At 36.0% G+C, this 20,182-nt stretch overlaps 1 protein-coding gene across 1 annotated transcript in view; it reads right to left on the bottom strand.

Moving 5' to 3' along the window:
• Nucleotides 1-20,182, bottom strand: part of SCN2B (sodium voltage-gated channel beta subunit 2) — a 266,057-nt gene that overhangs the window by 104,564 nt on the left and 141,311 nt on the right. Inside the window, exon 3 of the mRNA XM_044080870.1 lies at nucleotides 7,181-7,391. Coding sequence (XP_043936805.1) covers nucleotides 7,181-7,391 — 211 coding nt within the window. The remainder of the gene's footprint in view (nucleotides 1-7,180; nucleotides 7,392-20,182) is intronic.

Raw genomic sequence — 20,182 nt, 5'->3', positions numbered from 1 at the left:
TTTATTTTACTTGGTGACTGGAGCACTTTGTTCGGATCCTGTGTGCCGTGGATTTTGTCTTACTTCTTCAACTATCTGTTAATCAGAGAGGAATTTAAGGAATGGTACTTGGAAATTATTTGGGAGTTATTAGGGAAGAGAGAAACTTCTGAAAATATAGATAGGGATGGGGATAAAATTAAAGTGGAGTTTAAAAATAGGATAGAAATAAAAGAAAAAGGGATATGGTAAAGAGGTAACAAGAATTATTTACAGGGATTGACAAAGGTTAAAGTATTACAGAATAGGATGAAACTTATAGAACAAAAGGTGCAAATGTACAGTTCTAAATTAAAAATAATGGACTGCCTGGATAATATGCATGAGTTTATAAAGATTGCTGTTAAGCAACTGTTTTTTGATAACTCCAGAGCACAACAGCTTATAGCACAAAGGCTCAAGCAGTAGAAAGTAAAAAGGGTTGCTGCCAAGTTTAAGAGCCTATAACAAGGAAAATAACAAGAGATCCTATAGAGTTATTAGAAGTATTTCAGACATTTTATGAAAATCTGTATAAACCAGAGAAATGTGGAAATCAAGAAAAAGTACAAATGGAAATGTTTACAGAATTAAATATGCCAAAGTTAGAGGTAGAGGGGCTCAATTATTAACAGGATAGGAGGAGATAAGATAAAAATGGTGATGTATAACCAATGTACAGGAAAGTCTCCAGGAATACATGGTATTCTAGTGGAAGTTTGGAAACTAGGAGGGAAGAAAGTGACAAAGATCTGGAAGGTTTTATTTAACAGTATTTTAAAAAGAGGAAAAGCACCAACATCCAGAAAGAAAGCTGTGACGGCTGTAATACCTAAAGATGGTAAAGACCCATCAGATCCACCTTCATATAGGCCAATTTTGATTCTGAACAATGGTTATAAAGTGTTTATGTCTATAATGGCTAAATGAATGGCAAAGGTAATAGCAAAATTGAAAAGATATGGATCAATGTGGTTTTGTGAAGGGAATGCAAACATTTCACAACATTAATACAACAATGATGATCCAAAGGGAAGCAGAATAGAAGAAAATGCCACTATTATTGGTGGATCTTGATTCACTGAAAGCATTTGCGAGAATAAGCTTTGATTCCATGAGTAGGGCAATGGAAGCATTTGCATTCCCTGACACAATAATAAGGTTAATTAGGAGGATACATGAGGGATTGTAGGCAAAAATTAAAGTGGAGGGGCTCCTCTCTGATAAGTTCAATTGGAACAGAGAAACCAGGCAGGGATGTCCTCTTTCCCTTTTGTTGTTTATCTGTATTATATTTAGAATCATTGGCAAAGAAAATAAGGGACTCAGAAATTCAAGGATATAAATGGTATGGTAATCAAGAAAAGCGGGCTTTATTTGAAGATAATATTTTGTACCTGATAAATCCAGAAAAGGACATCTCAGTGTTGTGGAACATTCTGAGACAGTTTGAAGTCTTTTCAGGATACAAAATTAAAGAAGGTAAAACGTACCCAAACATGAACTGTTTCAGCAATACCAATATTTATGGGGGCATGATAAAATGAAGTATTTAGGCATATGAGTTACAAAGGATTCTGTTATGACCGCTAAGGATATGTGAGAAGATGCTAAACAAAAGATAATACAAAACCTGAGAAACTGGAAGTTCTGTTTAATGGATATGCATTGCAAGATAAAAGCACTGAAAATGTTTTTAGTCTCTTTAGTTTAATACACAGGCCAGGTATATTTTTATCAACCAGAGAAGTTTTGGATAGTAATTAATAAAGAGTTGAAGGATTTTATCTGGGAGGGGAAGAGGGCAAGAGTCAAGTGAGATAAGCTGATCCTTCCAATAGAATAAGGTGGATTACCTGATATGAAGGGGTATTTCAGAGCTACACAATTAAGGCTCCTTTACATAGCACAAGCAGAAAACTATAATTCAGAGTAGGAATGGATGACGATGAAACAAGGGGGAAGCTCAAGAAATAAGGAGAGACTGGGATTTTGGATGCACTTCCTTAAGGAGAATAACAATAATCATAAACAATATTATACTCAAAAAGTAGCAGAAAGTTATTCTAAGAACTACACCAACACGGGAATGCAGAAAGGCAATTCTGTTGAAAGGGATGACTATAATTAGGGGTACAAAGAATAGGCAACAGGGGGCTGGAGTTTACCAGAGAAAACAGGCAAAGGAACCATGACATTGGGAGCAAATAATTAAAGTGGGAAAGGCAAAATAACAGAAAGAGGCCAAGAATACGTGTGGACTGCAGGCTAAAAATTGCCTTCCCTATCAAGGATCTATATCAGAGTATAGGCAAAGAGAAAGGGATAAGGGAATCCTAAGTGAAAGACCTGCTCTGTAGCATTATTAGTAGAACCTAGAACAGAAGCTGCCATTAAAAAGAGATAATTAGTAGGGCATATAAAATAATGCACAATAATTATAGAAATTAGTCAGAAGAGGTTAAAAACAATTTGGAAGAGAGACTGGATAAGCAATTCACAAAGAAACAATTAGAGTATATATATGTATGGCTCCCAAATAGAAGATTTAAGATTTTTGCTTAGAAGTGTTTGCATAGGTACTTTTATACACCAAGCAGACTCCAAAGCATTTTTCCTCAGGTACATTACAAATGTTGGTGTTGTGATGAGGAAGAAAGAGGTAATTAGGAACATATTTTTGGGGAGTGTAATGAGTTGGCACATTTTAAAAATTCCCTGCAGACTACTCTGTCAGAAATACTGGGTGAACAAATTGGTGTAACTAAGGAAATTATTTTTTTAAGCTGTGATACAGAATCAGAACAAAAGAAGACATAGTAAGGCCTTGCTGAGTTTAATTCTGGTGGCTGCCAAAAAAACAATTATTAGAAAATGGAAATCAAAGTCTAAGCCAACAGTAATAGAAGTAGTGAATGTAGTAAATGAGATAAAAAATGGAATTTGTTGAAACAAATTGCATGGAAAAAGAATGGGAATTGTGGGAACAATACATGCAGAATAATATTTTGGAGGAGGAATGATGTTTAGGGGGAGGCAGGAACTGAATGAGCTATGTAATGTTCAAATGACAATCACTGTGTAGTAGATTATATGTGATGTATAATGTCTGCAGCTGAAAATATGTTAACATGGTTTGTTTTCATTTATATAAATGTATGAATCCCTGTATCAGAAGTGATATTTCAATAAAGATGTTCTTTGTTTTAAAAAAGGCAAACGTTTGCTTTTTCACTTATTCTAGATATTTAAAACTGAAAAATGAAGATGAAATGTTCTTACATCATGCCGTATATACCTTGTTAATTAAAATGGAGTTAGATTAAATTCAGAAGCAGATAGCACCACGTGTTCTAAAATAAACAAAGCCAAAGCAAAGGAGAGTGAATAGGACAGCTGCCCTTGTGCAGGGTATTACTGGGACACAATTTTTTAATTATCCCCTGACAGCAGTAAAGCAGCAGACATTATCATTTAATGATCTAGAATCTCACACCTTTTTAAAGAACAGTATGTGCAAGGAACTGCAGCAATGAGCTATTTTAGCTCTTTGGTACAGTTTAGAAAAATGGTGTTTGTAAAAGTGTAGGAAAGAGCTACAGTGTATGTAAATATAATTAATCTTTGCTGATCCTGACCATCCTCTGGCAGCAGTACGGTAATCATTTAAGCCGCCTCTATACCTTGGCTGCTTAAAGGACAGACTAAACTAGTGCAAGGAGCTAATGTAGCTTCCAGCTATACATTAGCAAAAGGTGCATGTGCAAAATGGGAAAAAGGGGTTATGGATGGATGAAGTATAAAAATGTTACAGAGCTATTATGCATACAAAATAGCTTTTTGCACACTCATCTCAATATTAGAATTTTTTCTTTTGCTTTTCAACTTCAAACATAGTGATGGAGGTTTAGCAAAAATCTCTGGTCTGAGGTTCCCAAAAGGATTGCCAAGAGGCCACATAATCTTGCTACAGTTCTAAACAAATCATCCTCACAGCTCCTGGGTCTGGGGTTCATTCCTGACCTTCAGTCAATGTCCATCTATCTGGTTTGCATGTTTTCCATGCCAGTGTCATTCTTTCTGAGTAATCTTGTTTTTCTCCACAAAGTTTCTGGCTGACTGCTTTCTCTACACAGTCCATATCTACTGCATCTATACTTGCCCTTGTGGCCTGGTTCATGACTAAAAAGGGCCTAAGAAGCACCTGGTTACTTGCTTGCTTAAGAAACAAAACAAACAAAAAAAATATATTAAATAAATAAAGCCTGTAGAACCTAGTACAGTGCAGGGTTTTTAAGGCTAACAGGGAAAAGCATGAAAAATAGTTGAAGTTATTGGACATGAACACAGCGGGTACAATATTGCCTCAGTTAGTTTTTTTTTTTTTAGATCAATTAGGATTGGCCTTAAGAAGAAAACACAGTTGAGGAGATGACAGCTGGACTGTGAAAGAATGAAGCATGAGTTAAGGATTTTTTTTTGTTTCATTTGACTGAGAAACTACTGGAGTGCAGTTCAGTAAGTAGCTTCCCTGGAGCTGGGGAAGGGTGAAGGGCAGAAGAGACTGACAAAGACAGCAGCAGCAGCAGCTATCTGCAGCTGCTCTCTGCAACAACTCTGTAGAGTTCAGAGGTTACTGCTTTTGCTCCTGCTACTTGATCATATGAATGTAACACTAGAAAAATGCACAGTAGTGGGAGCAATCTGTTAGAGCCAAGATTAACAGGGCTGACATAAACGTAGAAAAAAATAATAATAACTTTAGCTAGCTTTGCAATACAGAGAGCTAAATCCCTGAATGAACCCAACCCACCCCATGTTTGATTAATAGCCAGGGCTATGGAAGAGTCAGCTGGGAATGGATATGTTTGTGCAGGGAATACTGGCTTACTTATGCCAGAGATAGTGTTGTGGCAAGGCCTCATAGCACAAGCTGCATCTGTAAGAGAAGACCTGATGTGGTAGTTTAGTGTGTGAAATGCATGACAGCCTAACAAGCAGCAAACTGGAAGTATGGAAAGAATTAGCCACACTCTGGTACTGTAGGTCCTTGCTTCAGCTTGAGTGCTGATTGGGCACAAAAAGATGAAGGAACTAAGGAACACAAAACTCTTATAAAATCCAAAAACACAGAACATAAACACAGTGACGTAAAACAAATAAAATAATGTATTTTATAAAACACTAAAACATGAGTGCTTTCATCTCTCAAGAAGACTTCATCAGACAAATACATTTCCACACCAGTAGTCTTTTTATACTAAAATGTTAACAGATAAATGCATTACATCATCACCAAACTCTTGCATGCCAGGATGGTGGCTTATCAAGTGGTTGTCTCTTTCTCTCAATATTGAGCTGTGCAGAGCTAAATCTGCAATGAAGGGAGATGATCTCCCCCAATGCACACTCATGCACACACACACATACATACATATACACACAGGCTGGTGTCTGGTGTTACCTCTGGGGTTACTGCTAGTGGTACATCAAAAATAAAAGAGCTGACTGGCTGATAAAGGAGATGACAGCCACACAAGAAACATATAAATATTTGATTGTGAACATCCACCTATTAGTAGCAGTCATCACTGTAATTCTGTATGTCTCATTCCACATCTTTGGCGGTAATGGAAACAATATTATTATTCCATGTCCTTTGACAAGAACTTACAACAATAACACTGGTCACTTCACTGTTTTACATATGTCTAGTAACAACATCTCAAAATGTGTTATGTGACCTCAGAAATAGACTACCAGTAATATATTTTTAACTAGTCACTTCCAAGCATGTTTTATCAGTAACAGTAAACATTTATTATTCTAAATCATTTGGAAAAACACTTTCACTAAAGAAAGTAACAACTTATTATGTTATGTTCCTGTGGGCACCACATCATTGATATGACAGAAATAATATTTAATCTTTAATAATGAAGTAAAAAATGTGTTATAGGATGCCTACACAGCTGCAACCTTTATCTTCTTCATCAGTAAAGCCATTCTCCAATAATATAGCTTTATTTTATGCTAGACGATTTGTGTAATATGCTCAGAATGGATAAAAAAATTATCTGATTGGTCGCATGTCTGAAAGAGATGTTTCATGTAAGAATCCCTTATGAGGACTGAAGACCTCATGAAAGAACATGCTTCCTGGGGCAGTATCTTCTGAGGAGGTTATGTCTCTCACAAAAGTGAGTGACCTTCTCTTGCTAATGCACACTGCGCCCCAAACCATGAGCCTAGCTCCATGCTTCCATAATTCCAGCATGTACAGTGGGAATGATTTAAGCTAATGAGTTCAAAAAGGCTGACTTCCCAAGCAAAATGAATGTGACAGCACCACTCCTGTCACTTGCTCCTGAGAGGAACAAATGGGCCACAGGATTGATACCTCCAAGTACATTGAATATGTCAACTGATGGTCGCCAAAAGCCATTAAAAAAGGTGTTAATAAACAAATGATGTTGCCCTATTCAGCTAGCTTATCTTTTTGGATACCACCAGACTACTCTTCAGAAAGCTTATTAACTTCCTGTCAAAGAAACAACAGACTTGTATTAATCATTTCCACTTTAAATTAGTAAAACCATACCACTGCTTAGTTTTGGCAGTACACTGCCTGGCAGAACCCTTATGCACCACTTATGATCCACTGCCAGTATGGAAATCAAGTTGCACTATCTCAACGATGACTTAAAAGCCATGAAAACAGCCTTCTCTATACAGACTTTTCCACATGAAATGGATATTTATTTATTTTTTTTTTATTTTATTATTTATTTTACTTTTGTTGATTGGGATAACCTGACTGAACAGACAGCCCATTTTAGTGGTGGGTCGGGGAGAAAAGCTTAAAAAAATTATCTTTATGACATTATACCCTGTTACAATTACAAACTTGCTAGTTGATAGTTATTATTTTTTGTGTTTATTCTGACTAATATGTTATCTATTTTAACTGACTTACCAATGTAATGTCTCATTGTAAGTAACTGTTAAACTTGTGGAGACTTCTGCTTCCTAGTCCTCTGCCCAAAAATTGGCTTCGTCTTGACAGACATTTTATCAAAATATAAATAAATAACATTTAAACATTTCTTCATGCTTTTGGCAACAATGCTTAACTTTGTTATTCATAGTTTTGTGCACATACCTTCAGTAACAACAGTTAACTGTATTGTTGCAGAACCTTTGTTTCTGTCTGGAGGATTTAGGACATAACAGGTATAATTGCCCTCATCTGTCAGCTGGATGTCATTGATGTTGACCGTGAAGTCATTCTTGCTTGGGTTTCCTACAAAGGTCACTCTGTCCTTGAACTGTTCTAGTTTCAGATTGATGATTTTGCGTTTGAACTGAAGAAACTGTGAAACAAAAAATATATATATATATTAAGTAGCACACCAGAGGATTAATACTTATATTTCAACATTAATTATGTAGAAAGTATCATAATATTAAATCCAAAAGCACGTATGATAGGGGTGTAGGACATCTACTTGAAAATAAGCTGATCAGACAACATAATCAATTCTAAACAGTCAAAAATGAAAAAAAAAGCTTTGAAAAACATTTTTAAAGGTACAGTCATTGAAAATGCATAAAACACTATAAATAAAATTCTCCACAGCATTTCTTGCACAAGGCAAAGCCCCCACACTCGATATGCAGAATGATAGTTTAAATCCATCATTGAGTTGATATTTGAGATACTGTAACAGTGACGGTCTGAGCTGAGAGTTTGCAAATTGTCTATCTTTAAAAATATTACTGTTGTGGTAGCCTCTATTTTTAAATTGAAACTGCCATTTCTCTTGTACAGTCTTTATATTCAGAACTAGTAGAATGAACACACATTTTATTTTTGTACACTGACTTTTTCGGAATATTTGTAATCATATGCTTTAGATGTCAGAGGCTAGTTAGCAACAAAGATTTTTTTATAATATGGTTTACAGAACAATGTAGTATCCAAACAACCATCAGCATTTTTAACAATACTAACATCTATAAAAGGAAGAATAGTAGGATGATGCCGAAATGTAAATTCTATGCCACAGTTATTTTCATTTAAATAAGTTCCACAAGATCTGACACATCTGATGGTCAGATTAGCCAGCAATCATCTAAATACAGACACCACGTATCTACCTTAATGAAAAAGATTATTACTAGAAGCATATATAAGCATACACGTATCTTCCAAGTAATAAATGAAATGACTGGCATATATAGGGGTAAAAGTAGCCCCAACTGCAGTGCTAAAAACTTATAAATAACACTGACTATAAAAAAAAAAAGAAAAATATTCTTAGTTAAAACTTGGTCCATGAAACACAAAATAAAAGTGTTAAAGCCTCGACCATTCAACTTTGACTTTTATAATCCATATTCAATGGCATCAAAAACACCCCCATGCGGGATACTGGTATATAAAGACTTAATATCCAAACTGCAAAGAAATCAATTTTGTTCCAGCTAACATCCTGAATAAGTTGTATAAATGTGTAGCATCCTGTAACCATGAATCCACCAGGATTAACAAAGGGGACAGAACATGTGCAAAAACTGTGAAAGTGTCTCGGATAAAGAACCATGTCACTCTCAGTCTACCTGTAGGATTGGCAGGATCTCTATGTATTTTTGGCAATAATAAAATCTCTGTTCTACAGGCTCATTTACTATTAACTAATTACTTTTTTTCACTAATAATAATCTCCTCGATTGCTAATGATGAAAAGAAATTATTTTCTTTAAAAAAATGTAATCATAAAGCATTTCCTGATAATAAATGCCATTATTTAAGTGACATTGTGCTTCCTTTTTACTTATTTTTATTTATTTGACATTATTTTACTGGGAAAGTCTGACTGAGATAATATCCCATTTTTAGCAGAGGCCCGGGGAGAAAAGCTCCATCTTGCCATAATATGGTTACAATTAATTAAAGTTATTACAAAGCCTAATACACTGGAATAACATATTAACTAAGTAAAACAAATCATCTTCATACAGTACATAGTGCAAATATTTGGACAGCTATAAGAAGTTGAAAAAAAAAAACAGTATCAATAGATAAAGTATTCACAATTTGCAGTTCTTAGAGATGACATGAAGCACACTGAGTGCACCCTTTGGAACAGAGATGACTAGATAATATGCCTAGCAAAACTATATTTCTTCTTTATCTAAGAAATAGATTTTACTAATTCCTTTTCTCTGAACATAGTCAAAGTATTCTGGTGGTGGAAGGAGGGCGGAACTAGTTCAGTCGGGGTAGTGTAGGGGCAGAGACAAGTTTTATTTAGGTAGTCTTTTAGTACTTGTTTGCAGTTAAAGAGGTTAGAGGTAGATCTAATTTGCAGATGGATAGAATTCCATTTTTTAGCAACACATTATGAGTACTCTTTGGTGAGAGGATTTGTGGAGTTTAAATATGCTAAGATGATGTTATTTATTAGATCCAAGTAGTCTATTGGGGTGATATGAACAGAGAATAAGAGTAAAAGCAGGACTGTCATCGGCTTCATGAATAACACTCTTTGTAGAGATAAGCTGCATGTAACCTAATTGGTGAGGCAGTTCGAGACAATTTATGGGCAATACAGTGGTGTATGTGGTATTATGTGTTGGTGGCAAATCTTGCACCCTTGTTACAGCATGCCTCCAGCTTATTTTTAACTGTAGCCTGAACACTGGTTAGGATGGGTACACCATATAAAAGAGATGGGAGAAGGTAGGTAGTGGCAGGAGTGGTTTTGGTGGAGTTGCAAAGGAAGTTTTTATTTCGGTTTAACCAAGTCTTTTAGGTTTCTAATACCATGACGGGAATGGACCCCCATTCCTAAGTCAAAGTATGATTAAAGTTTGTGAAATCAGTAATGTTTCAGTCTTTCATGTTAGCCAAACATGCTCTTCGCAGCACCCACCGTGTGCCCAGAATTGACTCCTTCTGCAATTCGTACAGTTACATGCATCATTATCACATATAAGACTGCAAATTCTTTTTTATGAGACTCATTGCTCCTGCTACTACTGGTACTGTCTGGGCATCTTCTTCCCCACTGCCCTCGTTTCTGCCTGCAAATCCTGGTATTTTATGACTTTTTGTTTCTCTGTTCTTAAGACAAACGTGTCTACTTCTTCTTCTTTTGTTCTTGTTGATGTTTTATATCTTTTGCCTTGTTTCTCAATTCTCTATAAAGCTTTTTTGGGTCATCAACAAATTACTTATTTTGTACTTTTCATTTATATTTATCTGAATATCTTCTAAATTTTTCTGCCTGATATGGTACCTTTAGTTTATTATCTGCAACAGAGTATGATAGTAGTCTGTTCTAATAATGTGTGTTGCTTTTATCACACCTTACCTTGTTGATCTGTTCCCTCTTCTATACTCTTCTAACAGTAACACCTCTTGTTTTAATTGCTGTATAGTTTTCTCTAGTCAATATTTCCATGGTGGCATGTAATTTCTTCCTTTCCTATCCCTTATTGCACAGCATTTTTGTAGTAAGACATTATCTGTTATTATGTTATATCACCTGAATATCTGTTGTTAATCTTGATTACTCTGTTCATTTGTTTTATCAAGTTTCTAACATTTTGGGTCTTACTGACTTTCTGTAATCTATTTCTTTCAGCGATCTTAATATGTTTATCCACCTCTATTAAATCAAGTGACTCTTCCATTAGATCATTTTCTTCTAAACTGTGGGCACATTCTTTATTCTCTGTTTCCTGCAGGCATTCTACAGAATGTTTCTAAATGCTCTTTCTCTTGCTGTGCAACTCCAGCTGAAATTTTCTACAGGTTTCCTGCTGAAACCTCCAGAGTATCTTCATGTGGCAAGTGATCAGATGTTTCCGGTTCCACCTGTCTCTCCTTAAGTTGGGGACTCATTGTTCCATCATGCTGTGACATTACCAGTATTGGATTTTCTACACCAAATCCTTCACTTCACAGGTAATCCATAACTTCAGTTTCTATTTCTTTAACTTCTCCATTACTAATCCTCTTTTCTACTTCCCCCTTTGTTTTCTTATTTATTGTAAAATGTTCCATATCCAGATGCCTTTGCCTGTATTTCTTTTCAAAATATCTTTGGTGCTTCTTTTTTATTGATTAGCTTGGCTTTCTCTTGCATAAACACTGACCATATTAAATCTTTTTCCTTCCTATGTCCATATTTCTTCTTCAGATGTCTCCTGCTCCACCTGTTTCTCCTTAATTGGGGACTCACTGTTCCATCATGCTGTGACATAACCTGTGTTAGAATTTCTACACTAAATTCTTCAATGCACAGGTATTCCGTGACTTCAGCTTCTATTTGTTTAACTTCTACTTTATTGATCTTCTGTTCTACATTCCCACTTTGTGATCTTATTTTTTTAATGTGAAATTTTCCATATCTGTGTGCCTTCACTTGTATTTCTCTTCAAATATCTTTGGAGCTGCTTTTTTTGTATTGATTAGTTTGGCTTTCTCCTTTGCTTAAACATTGCACCATATCAAATCTCTTTTTCTTTCCCATGCCCATGTTTCTTTTTTATACCTTTTAAATAGGTTTTGTTCTTTACATTTTTGCACTTCCTTCTTTTTCCAAACGACCCAAGGTTTCTTTGTCTATATAATGTTTTTCATGAATCTGTTGTATTAACAAATATGCATTCAAAGTTTTTGACAGTTTTTCTTCTGCAATTATTTTTCTTTCCTTCCCTCTAGTTTCTTTCTTAATAATTTTGAATATCTTCTATCAAGAAATTCTGGGCTTCTTGCATAATAGTAACAATACATCACTTTTTCTTATCCTCAATAGTCCACTCTATCATCTTTATGGCTCTTTTCTGGCCTGTCAGTTTTTGTGGGCTACTACTTCCTTTTTCAATAGGGATGTCATCCTCCCCATGAGCTTGGCCTAACCTCACTGTAGGAATGTTTCCGTATCTTGAGGATTCTACACTGTCATTTTTTCCAGTCCTGGCATGAGTGTGTATACAAGGACGGGGCACCTTTTTATTCTCGGACTTGTGCACCCAGCTGTCTTTTTTATTTTTAACCAACTTCTGTCCATGGTGTATGCTATATAAAATACAGTCTCTATATCAGCATCATCTTGGTGAGATTTTGTAAAAACAGGGTCCACCTCATGAAGGTACTCACCAAGACGTGAGGATGAATTTAGTTCCAGCAATACTACTATCATTTGCTTGCTGATTCTATCATCTCTCCATTTGGACCCCAGTTTATGTTCCACAGGGTCTTCATAGATATTGAGAAACGGCTCCATAATGCCCAACTACTGCTCATCCCTAAAAAAAGTTACTGCTATTTTTCCCCAAATCACACACACCTGATAAAGCAAATTTCAAAATATTTTCAGTAAACAAAACTGAAACTGAAGTAGCCTCCCTAACAAAACTTCTTGGAATGAAAGACTTTTCATACCTGTAGAGCATTTCTAATTTTTGGTGAGTCTTTTTTATGTTATTTGAACATGCAGTTCAAAATTAATCTTATCATAAATAAACAGCTGCAGTAGAGCAGTGTTTGAATTATTTTAGAAGATTTTTATCATTGATATGGAGACATGCCCTAAGTGGAAGATGACAGCAATGGATATAGAGGGTAAATTATGTTCATATGGGGATGCTTGGGGGTAAATTAAGTGGTATATGTAATAAATGTATGGTGTCTGGAGAATGTTGGTTTTGGTCTAACTGGTTATTTGCTGAATTACTAGGAGTGGATGTTGTTGAAGTGGTGATAGAAGCAGGATGGGGGGGGGGTGAATAATTTTTAGTTAGGGAGGTAATGCTTTTTATGAAGTAGGTATGGAATACAGTTGCAATTTCTAGTAGAGAGCTATTATGAGAAGGGTTTGGTTCCTTGTTTGAGCCCGGATGTAACAGGTTATGTAATGATGTCCAGAATTTTTGGGGGTCATTTTTGTATTGAAGTTGTTCATGTTATAATATTGCTTTTTATCAAGATTAACTTGTTTTTCTTTATTCAGATTGCACAATTATCTGTAAAGTTGCAGATTATAGGGAGTTTTTTTAGGTTTAAGCTATTCTTTCAAAGCTTTGTAACTTAGACAATGTACTTTTTGTCAGAGTAGTGAGCCATGGTGCACGATTAATTTTCACTCTTTTTTACGAAGTGGAGTGTGGCTGTTTAGAGTATTTAAGAATAAGGTATTAGAAGTATTGACTGCCTCATTGAGTGGAAGACTTTTTATGACAGACCAATTAAAGGCTTTCAATGTATTGAAGAAAGAGTTTTTATTGAATTTAGAAAAGTTCTGGGTTGTTTTAAATTGGTGAGTGTTAGGTTGGTGGCTGGTATTTCTATAGATATAAGCTGAAAAATGGTTGCTAATTGAGTTTAGAGACTGTAAACGTATTAGGGTCAGAGAACAGCATCTAGTCTAGAATTGCACCTTTAATGTTGGTACTATTAAATCTAATGTGGGTTTTGATAAGTTGTATGTAACCATAACGGTTTATACTAGTGGAGGAAAGTCTGACATAAGTGTTTTTGTTTGGATACTACATTGTTCTGTAAACCTTATAATAAAAATTATTTGCTGCTAGCTTCAAGCTGTCATCCAAAGCATATGACTACAAATATACAAAAAAGTCAGCTTACAAGAATAAAACACATTTGTTCTACTAATTACGAATATGAAAACTATTCAAGGGAAATTGTAGTTCAATTTAAAACAAAAGCTACCACAACAATAATATTTTAAAGGTTAAACAAATTGTGGAATCTCAATCCAAACAACCACTGTTACAATATAACAAATGAATTGTTGACAATAGATTTAAATTATTACTTGTAATGACTTACGGGAACTCTAGTCATAAGGTTGGGCAACTTATTAATAATTATTGGGGCATTCTACAAGCTGATTCACCTATCAGGTCATGCTCCTAATGTTTGTCCTTTAACTTACAGGTGAGGTAAAATGTCAGCTGAATTTTTCAGTTCCTACAAAAAACTACTACTAAGTCTATACATCAGATTATTGGTAAATCTATTGTATGTTTTAAGTATGGACATTGTACATTGTATAAATCAGTTTTTCCAAGTAAGGAATTTTCTAAGAAATGTTCTAATTGTTGCAAAAATCTTTGTTATTAGAAAATGTATTAACTGTAGAACCACAATAATTATTTATGTCTTTTTGCATGTGTCAATCTTTCTACATTGGTAAAATTTCTAGAATGTTTAAAAACAGGATTTTAGAACATGTAAGTGATATTTGATACAAAATATTGTCCCAAGCAATATACAGACAGTCTTTCACATCCCATTGTTAATTATCTTTGTGTATATTTAAACCATATTAGTGAGCTGTCTAAATAAGAAAACTGTGGATATGTTGCAGCCTGCAATGGGCTATGATAGGAGCTAGACAATTTATGAACACCCATGAAGCACTGGATAATCTAAAGGTAAGGCAGAGAACTGATAAAGTGGTACACGGACATAAAACTTTAAAGAAATGTCTGAAATTTTGATTGATAGGAATGTGTGATATGCATGTTTTAAATTTAAGGTTACCAGAAAACTCAAATGAGGAAGAAGGGGTAACAGATTGTGCAGTGAAAACATTTTGAATTTGTGCACTATCACAAACAGTTCTGGAAAGAAAGATTCAGAAGTGGTTTCCAATGGTTTTCTTTCTTTGTCACTAAAAACATTATTTTTTACACAAGAAACATCCTTACTGAGTTATCTTTTATGACATAGGCATGAAAACAAATCATATTGACATATTTTCAGATGCAAACATATAATCTTCTATAGTCCATGTCAGTCGAACATTACATAGCTCATTCGATTCCTGCATTCCCTTAAACCTCATTCCTCCACCAAAATATTATTCTGCATGCACTGTTCCCATAACTACCGCTTTTCTATGTAATTTGCTCCAACCTTTTTCTAAAGATCCCACTTCCAGTTATTTTAGCTCTGTTACTATATTAATTACTTCTAGTATGATTGGTTTAGACTTTGATTTCTATTTTCTAGTAATTGCTTTTTTTTGGCAACTACCAGAATTAATCTGTGCAAGGCTTTACTATGTCTAGGCAATTCTGATTCTGTATCACAGCTCAACAAATAATTTCCTTAGTTATACCAATTTGCTTAACCCATATATCTGACAGAGTAGTCTGCAAGGGATTTTTAAAGTCTGCCAACTCATTACACTCCCAAAAAATATGTTCCAAATTACTTCTTTTCCCTATCACATCTTCAACTTTTACAATCTACCAGAGGAAATAAAATCAGGAGTCTGCTTGGGGTATAAAAATACCTATGCAAACACTTCCAAGCAAAGATCCTAAATCTTCTAAGCTTTGTTGCATATTTGGCAGGCATACATATATCCTTCAATTGTTTCTTTGTGAATTCCTTATCCAGTCTCTCTTCCCAATCCTTTGTAACCACCTCTGATTGAATATTATAGTTATCATGCAATATTTTATATGCTCTACTAATTATCTCTTTGTAACAGCAGCTTCTGTTCTAGATTCTACTAAAAACTCCACCACTGCTGGTCTTCCACGTAGGATCCCCCTGTTCCTTTCTCTTCGCCTATACTATGATATCAATACTTGATAGGGAAGGCAGTCTCTAGCTTGCAGTCCAGATTAATTCTTGGCCTCTTCCCATTTTATTACCTTTCTCTCTTTAATTATTTGCTCCCAATACCTTGGCTCCTTTGCCGCTTTTCTCCAGTAAATTCCAGCACCCCATCTATTCTCTGTACCCCTAAATGCAATCATCTCTATTGGCAAAACCTTGTTTATCCAAAACTGTGTTGGCTTAGTTCTTAGAATACTTTCTGATACTTTGTGAATACAATATTTTGTAAGGTTATTGTTATTCTCCTTAAGGATCTGCATATAAAATCCCAGTCTCTCCTTATTTCTTGAACTTACCTCCTATTTCATAATCATCCAATTCTACTTTGAATTATAGCTTTATGTTTATGCTATGTATAGAAGCCTTAACTGCATAGCTCTGAAATACTCCTTCAAATCAGGTAGTCCCAAACCACCTTGGTCTATAGGAAAGATTGACTTATCCCACTTGATTCTTGCTCACTTCCACTCCTAGATAAAATGCTCAAACTCTTCATTAATTGCTGTCCACAACTTCCGCGGTTGATAAAGATATGCTTGACCTGTGTATAAAGCACTAAAAACATTACTGAGTAAATTAATTTCCTTAACTGAGGAGGAGCAACAACTTCTATTACCTTCTGAGACAGCAAATGATGCAAGGCAGGAAGAAAAAGAGATTGGTCTGGTGAATGGGGAAGAATCCAATGGAAAGGAGGTAGTTGCTCCTACTGCCATTTGTATCCTAGATGGAACACATTTAACAACCATTTGTATGAAACAATCTGATGTCAAAGAGAGAAATGGAGAGTCAGACTTACTGGAAGGGATAAGGGACTGCTGGTGGTGGTGGGGGGGGGGGGGGGTCAAAGTCCCTCATATAGTCATTCTGACTGATTTGACAGGCCATTGTTCTGTCAGGGGTCATGCTTTCTTTCTGGAACATTACTACCATTGCTTTTTAAATGTCTGCTTACCAGCATTCTGCCAAAACTGTTTATTTTGTTTACTGACAAAATTAGATGAGGGAGCAGAAAATTACTTGGTGAATTATGAGAAGGAGGGCTGAAAAAATCTGAGGGATTCCAAGAATCGCTTTAAATCTCTCATCACAATTTTGATCACTTCTGCAGCCTAGGGACCAATAACTAAATCTCTATCCAAGGGAGAATTCACAATTTCATTTATGACATCTTCTTGAAGGTTCTGAGAATGCAGAACGCAAACTTCCTTAAAACAGTATCAGTGGCGTCAGCCCTGTAAGTAGTATCCACACAGTCATAAACACATTTCAAATAATGAGTAATGACTTGAGAAATAGACGAAACAGAATCACACAATGCATATTTTCCTTGAAGGACGAGAGTGAAGCCAAAACATTCCTCTTACTTCCACAATTCGTCAAGATAAACTTCAGCATAACAACCTGACAGTTTAGAATTCCAAAAATCAATAATTTCTTTATCAGAAGGAGAAGGATTAGAATTAACAAAATGTTTAGTAAATCCAGCTGCTGCCAAAGCTGTAGCTACCGGGTCAGGTCTGCGACTAGTGTATAAAAAAGACTAAGTAACTTTATACACAGTATCTGCTTTCTTAGGGGCAGCAGGTTGACTGTCAAAGAAGCACAGCCTGTGAAAAAACTTCCTTCAATGCTGACAGTGGAGGTACTGGACATTCCAGTTGTTGCAAATCATAATGTTTTCTTAGGGAATTAAGAACCTCAGTATTCTCCCACCGAAAACATTGGTTTATCTTGGAAATAGTCTCACAGAAACAGAATCCCTCTCAGGAAGAATTAGATACCACAGACTCCTCAGAATATGAATCAGGAACCTGAGGAGAAAAAAATGCATATGTGTCTTCATAATCCCCAAAGGAATTTGAATCTTGAACCTCTTCAGGGAAAGAGAAAGCTCTTTTACTTTTATCAGAAACCAACTTACAAGAAAAATCAGAGCCTGCACAAGTTCCTGAGCCAAGCCAAATAAATGACTTATGTCCATAGTAACTGATGCAGGAGAAGGTAAATGTTTAGCTTTCTGTCACCTTTTGAAGCAGACCAAGTACTATCAGCAACAGCTTCTCCAGGGATGGGCACAATATTCTTGCTAAACAGGGGCAAATTCCCTCTCCCTTCTCCCATGACCAACAAGAGTGTCTCTCCCTAGCCCACTGAGTGAACCTCAACAGTCACAGAGGACATGGCTATCCCCCAGTCCATGGTGAATGTATAGACTACACCAGAGGGATGTGAAGAAAAGATGAGTGGTCAGAGGCACCATCTTTGGCCACAGCAGTCTCACCGACTTGTTGAGGCAAATTATCAGCCTGCTGTAGTGGCAAAGGTTGAGTAACAATATTTTTCTTTCTGTATCTGAAAGAAGGTTCAATCAAGGCACCTGTAATTTGTTCCATGGTCAAGCTGAAAATGGTGCTTGTTTTCCAGAGACGCTTGGCACCAATAATTGGTGAAACAGGAAAGTAGCCAAGATGTAGCTTTCCCCAGACAAAATACAGTAAAAAACACTTTCCCCAGCCCAAAACAAAATAAACATAGTTTTTCTACAGAAATAGTGGTTTTAAAAACTTGTAATTACTTTTTACCACAAAAGTAAAGATGTGCACTCCAGTTTAAAAGTACATAAAAGTCATGAGACAGTCCAGGAAAAAAAATTTCTTCATATCTTAAAAGTATGTCTCACAAAAAGTTACTTTAAACAAATAAAACAATGTAGAAGGTTTTTCCCCAAAATGGAACTCATATGTCCAGCAATGGAATGTTAGCCAAACATCGATACTCTAAAACACTCAGAGGAGCACTCTTCTCGGTGGCAGGAAAGCTCTGAAGGGCTTGGCACCCAAACCTGTCTTTTTAGTCAGTTCATCTTGATCTGACTAACAGTTTGGGCACATGGAAGGTGCTGTGCAGCTTTTTTTGTTGGTCAGCAGTTATATCCTACGCAGGATATAATTCATATAGCTAAGGCTACTGCAGCAGTGATCAATGTGAAGAACATCCACTGTTGCCTGTGCAAAAGGCAATCACCACCACTATATATTTTTAATCCTTATTGATCTTTATAATGGCCCTGGACTATCAGTGGAAAGGGTGGAAGGGCATAAAGGAACATTACCATCCACAGGAATGAGAAAGTGTCTGCCTTCCAGATCTGCTTGCAAGGAATCCTGGAGCAGAATTTATTTAACTATCTGAATTGAAAGGAAGTAAACAGATCAATTTGAAATTTTCCCTACAGTTGGATCAATTCCTGGAAGAACTCCAGGTATAGTTTCCATTTGTGAAATTCTGTCTGTAGGAATAATCTTAATGTAGTGGTGATAATTTGCAGCTCAGAGCTAGCCTTCCACTTTTGTTAAGGGGGGATTTAGTCAGTAGGAACGAAACAAACTGTGTTAACACCCTACAAAAATAACAAATAATAAATCTTGGTCTGTAATGGACTATAGAGACTATTCAGACAAACATAATGCACTGCTCAATCTTGTGTCTAGTAGGACTGCTCAGTGCATTATGAGGGAGCAATTCAAATGCTACTGTAGTGCTACAACAGTATGAAGGATCCAACAAGTAGTGTTGCAGCAGTCTAGCTGGATATAGCTTCATGTATTTGCATTAGTCCAGGAGCATGGCTAATGTAAATGAACCATGTGCTCTGCTCAGATCTGTATACTGTGGTTGAAAACTGTTCCATACAGCAATTAAGAGACAACTCTGTCCCTCTGTTTTGTGCTGCGCAGTGAAGTCTGATTGCGGTAGATTTATGATGTACACCAATTGCTGTTTATGGCAGCAGCGGTTCTATTAGCACCACAACAGGCAAGTACCACACGGCTGTGTGTGCGTGTGTGTGTGTATATATATGCCTGTGCAACAGTACTGCTTAAGTTGGTAGAGAGGGACACAACACAATTCCAACTGCATAATGTGTTCAATTTAGAGACATGCAGATGAACTGCTAAGGAGCTTAGTGTGACTCTTGTATGTTTCTAAGTCACTTACCTGTGGAGGGATTCCCACTACCAAGCATACCCCTGCTGGATTACATTAATAACTCATCTGTCTATAACAATCTGTTGCCAAAAGAAAATGATGAAGCCTCAGAGACGTGCAGAGGTTGGCAGGGTGGGAAGGCCGAGCTAGGTACATAGACTTGCTGACTGAGGAGACTGTCTTTGACTTTTTGAGGCTTTTCCTTTCTTTTTGGCACTTCCTTGTGATAGCTTTTTAAAATCCTGTTTGACAGCTCATTGCTGTTTAAATTGTTTATTTTTTACAGAGGGCAAAGGTGGTGGGGAAAATTCTACATGCTTTAAAAAAGCAGGATTGAAAAATATGAGTTAGTCTATGAATCAAACTTCCCCTTTCATCACACTTCTTGAACTTTTCAGCTACAGAAGGGAAAAACAGAACATCCTTAACTAAGGGATAATTTAAATTTTCAATGTTAACAGCTTCAGGAAGGTTTTGAGCACAAAGTCAAGCAAGTCTTCT

Source organism: Protopterus annectens, chromosome 8.part0, assembly GCF_019279795.1.
Source record: "Protopterus annectens isolate FY-2018-M chromosome 8.part0, PAN1.0, whole genome shotgun sequence".
NCBI lineage: Eukaryota > Metazoa > Chordata > Ceratodontiformes > Protopteridae > Protopterus > Protopterus annectens.
This window is presented reverse-complemented; position numbering and strand designations above follow the sequence as displayed.